The following is a 4,402-nucleotide window of genomic DNA, read 5'->3' on the forward strand; positions in this document are numbered from 1 at the left end:
CCTAACGGAGCTGAAGCTGCAGCTTTCACGAGTGTTCTCGCCGCTAGACCAGGCATATCGCATCCGAGGCGCTCACACTGACCGTCTTTATAGAGGGCCTCCGCGGTAGCGTGGGCAGGCTTGAGGTCTTCCGTGTGCCTCTTCTTTTGAAGAAGCAGTAAATGTGGCATTAATTGGCGGATTCAACATTAAGTCGGCACGACTTTGTTGGAAAGTACACCCTAGCACCTCGATGACGAGGAAGCAGAGCTCCGAGCTGTCGAGCAGCGTTCAAACATTTGACGGTGCTTTGTCTGTGGAGACAAGACACCCGCCGACATCTTTTGATTGGTTGTTCCCTGCGCAAGGCGCGTCAAGGTTCTTCGAACCGACATGCCGCTTCTTACCAGTCTTCAGGTTTGCCGCGGGGAATGACAACACCCAGTTGGCGCGGGGTAGCCTAATAGTGAAGAACTGAGCTGAGCCTCAAGGAGGTAGAGGTCAGCAGGGCCCAGCCTCAAAGTGCTCAGTGCTCTTGAGCACGGAACGTGTATGCAGGCCGAGGTTGCTGGCCGTGGAAGCGACCGTGAAAGACTTTGAGAAGGCATGCATGATTCTGATCGACTCCGAGGCGTCGGGCAATTATTCGCGACGCTCCACGATGGAAGGAAGTCAGCAGTATGCTGGGCGCTGAGAGCGCTTTTGTGTGACATCGTCTCTCGTTCGCTTAGCGACTGAGACACATGTCACGGTGTCGATGGTCCCCGCGGACCTCGGTCACAAGTTTCTTGACTTTGATAGCGTGTTAGTTTAGACTTGGATTCTAGGTATGACCTGTTCCTTAGTATGGCATGGTTAGAACACCATGCGCAATGGATCGACTGGAGGTTGAATGTCATTGAGTGTTACGCGCACGTCATCTTGTGGAGCTTTGGTGAGTCATGAACCCACCTTTGCTAGAAAGCAAAAACGCTATTGACACGGGCACTGGACCGAGACGGCCAACGTGCTGGAGATCGTAGTATTCTAGTTGGTGGTGTATTTTGAGCATGGCTCGCGGGCTGAACGTGTAGTGGCACAAAATCCACTGAGCACTGATTACGTCTCGAATCAGTCGCTGCATGCTACGAGTGGCATTGTGGACGATGTCTGAGGCGCCTTGGGCAAGGCCCTTCCGATGCGCATGAAGGGACACGTTATCCGCCGAAAAGACTGCGAAAATAGCAGCTCTTCGTCGGATGTTGCTAATAACTTCAGGGCTCCAGTGGAGCAGGAAGCGAAGCTAATATTGGACGACGTTGAGTGCGTGTTCACACTGTTCTCGCCGAGACTTACAGCCTCTTTGGGGAGGCGTCGGCGACGCCGTATGCTTTCTGCAAGACGCCTGGAGTCGACCCTGACCCAAGATGTGTATACCGTAGACAATAGCGCACATATATACACCCTCATCAACGGTTTAACAAGGGATGGGGACGGCGCCCTCACCCTCCAGGCTATTCCTGCGGTGGGTGCTTCTTTGAGCTGGACGGAATGTCCTTCGAAGAGTTCGGCAATAGGCGTCTTAGCCGAAGTGGTTATTATACGACCGGAAGAGGAGATCAACTCGCAGTCGCCTCTAGATGAAGCTGTCCTGAAGGACACCAAGAGAGTAATGGGCATCAAAGTGAATATTCGATCCTGAAAAATCCTTCGGATCCGTACGATCCTTTGGTGAAGGAATGTCAAGACGTCATCTCCAAAGATCCGCCGTCGGCCCTACCTTCGGACCGAGGTGTGCGTAACGAGATCGACCTGGTTCTGGGAACCAAATATTGCATAACACGCCAATGGCCCCTACTTAAGGAGCAATGTGAAGTCATTGACGCCTTATTTCGTGCAGAGCACGCCACAGGAATGGTGCATGAAAGCAAGTCTCCCCATTCGATATCCACGTTTTGTGTGCGGAAGCCGTACGACAAGTAACGTATCGTTCGTGCTTACAATAAGCTCACTGCTGCCACCATTCCGGCACAAACGCCGATTCCTAGGAAGGACGTTCTACAGAACAATATGGCTCAATGTACAGAGTACAGTGCGCTTGACTTGTTCGATGGGTGTTACATATTGTTCATGAGAGCGAGTGATATTCCACTGACAGCGGTGAGTACTTCAAGTAAGAATTTCTGGGAGTGGCTGGTGATGCCCCAAGGGCTGTCAAATGCGCCAGCAACATCCAATCATCTTGTGACGCAGTTGTTCAGGCCCCGTCGGGCGATGCACAGACATACTTCGACAACATCTTTGTCCACAGCTGTGCGGGGCACGGAAGAATAGATGAATAGAATATTATCGTTCATTTAAGAGCGGTGCTCGAGTGCATGCACACTGCAGCGGGGCTGCCGTAGCGTTGCGCTTAGTGGAAGCGTAATTTAGGTCACCGACCTTTCGTTCTATACTTAGAAACAAGTACGAATTAGCAGATCGCAATCCGCTTACTCCAAGAGTAATTATTGCCTTAACCCAAGGCTAATTACTCTTCCTTTTAAAATTCAAAACGAATCTTTATTTACTTTATCTGCGGCAAAGCCGCCTAAATTTAAATGTTTAGATCTTCCTAAATATATGTAGTAAAATCCAAATACATGCATAACTACTGGCTACCTAGCCACATACAGTATTCTTGTTTGGGTGCAGTCACACCATGCCATCTCGTGTGACACACACCCCTATTATCAAGGTACGTGTAACCGAATCAAAGACCTCCTCCATGCACCAATACTGACGTTGCCAGACCTGATCGTCCTTTTGTGTCGTCTGTGACGCTTTGGGCTTTGCCATCGGATGTGCACTGCTGCAAGCGGACGCCGAGGGGTGAGATCGGATGATCGCATTCGAATATCGTTAGCTCAAGACTGCAGAAAAGATTTACCCAGTTCACAACAAAGATTTACTTGCGATGAAGTATGCATTGGTCAAGTTCAGGATTCCCCTACTCGACACTAAGCCGTTCGCAATCTACACAGATCATGCGTCACTACGCACTGCGACCCAGTCGCCTGACATCCCGCAGAGGATTGCCAGGTGGCTCTCCTTCTTCGCAGAATACAACTTTGAGGCGAAGTATAAGCCAGGAAAGCAGAATGCTTTGGCTGATGCCCAGATTATGAGCTCGCTCATGTCACGACGGTGACGTCGTCCATGACGGATTTGATCCGCACCGCGAATGCGGGTGATGATTTGTGCAAATCGCTGCTCACTTTCTCCAAGGTTGGGATGTTCCATCGAATTTACGTCATCTTTCATCGGTCTCAGCCAAAATCATTGCGTCGGTAAACAGTCAGATTGGTCAGCGGAACATAACTCAAGCGAGATGCTTGAGCAATCGCCGGTCGACGTCATCCTTGACAGCGAAAACCGTGCTGCTATAGTCCTCGTTTGTGATTGTATGTTGGGCACGAACCTTCTCCTCAAAATCTTTGCGTTGAGGGCGCCACTTTAACGGTTCCATCTCGTCAAACGCGGCGACAACACTAGTTCGTACATCGGCTTGGGTTAGTCATGATGACATCACCATCTTCGTCAAGCATTTTTGCCGTGGTCTTCGTCGGCTTAAAACTGTGAGTCGACTTGTCGAGGAGAGGTTGGTCCTTTCGTTCTTGCCGCGGCGGTACACTCTTCCTTGCAAACTGGAGGACGTGCTGTGGCTTCGAGCATGTTCTCAAGGCCACGTTTAGAACCTAGAGTTCCAAACATACAGAGCAAGACAGACCGTGTATATGTGCAAAGATGAGCCGTCAATGCGCGTGTAACACACCCGTCTGAAGTCTACAAGCATCCGGTCAGTCTTCCAGTCCTCGTAGATAATACCGCAAAAGGATCAAGTGACACAGCAGACTCTGGCATGAAGTGTGTCTAAAACCCCATTTTTACCGCGAGTCGTGATGAACATTGCGCCGACGGTGACGGACCAAAGGGCAATGATTAGAGAAGCAATAAGATCTTAACTTCTACAAACGATTGTTTATTTTCTTCCCCTGGTTGTAACGGGGTTACACATACCCTGGTAACAGGGGTGTGTGTCACACCAGATGGGCAAGGCGTGACCACACTTAAACAAGAATACAGTACGGGGCTGGATAGCCAGTAGTTATATTTAGCGGATCGCAATCCGCTTACTCCAAGAGTAATTATAGCCTTAGCCCAATGCTAATTACTCTTCGGTTCAAACTCAAAACTGACTATATTTATCTGCGGCAAAGCCGCCTAAATTTAAATGCATAAATGTTCCTAAATATGTATAGTAAAAGAGAGAATAAAAAAATGCCCCAACTTTTGCCATATATAAAAAAAATATCCCAACTTTTCAAAAAATAAAAAAATACCCCAGTAAATTATCACCGGGGAGCCGTAATATTTTACACAGCAGAAGATGTTTGTATTAGGA

General features: G+C 49.1%; 1 protein-coding gene across 1 annotated transcript; it reads right to left on the reverse strand.

The window, feature by feature from the left end:
- Window positions 1-3,567: 3,567 nt before the first annotated feature.
- On the reverse strand, window positions 3,568-3,907 carry PHALS_12315 (uncharacterized protein; the record flags this gene model as incomplete). Its single annotated transcript, XM_024727841.1, has 2 exons — window positions 3,568-3,783; window positions 3,854-3,907. The coding sequence occupies 2 exons, from the start codon at window positions 3,905-3,907 to the stop codon at window positions 3,568-3,570; spliced, it is 270 nt and encodes an 89-aa protein (XP_024578377.1).
- Between the last annotated feature and the right edge of the window lie 495 nt (window positions 3,908-4,402).

Source organism: Plasmopara halstedii, assembly GCF_900000015.1.
Source record: "Plasmopara halstedii genome assembly, contig: Scaffold_614, whole genome shotgun sequence".
Classification (NCBI taxonomy): Eukaryota; Oomycota; class Peronosporomycetes; order Peronosporales; family Peronosporaceae; genus Plasmopara; species Plasmopara halstedii.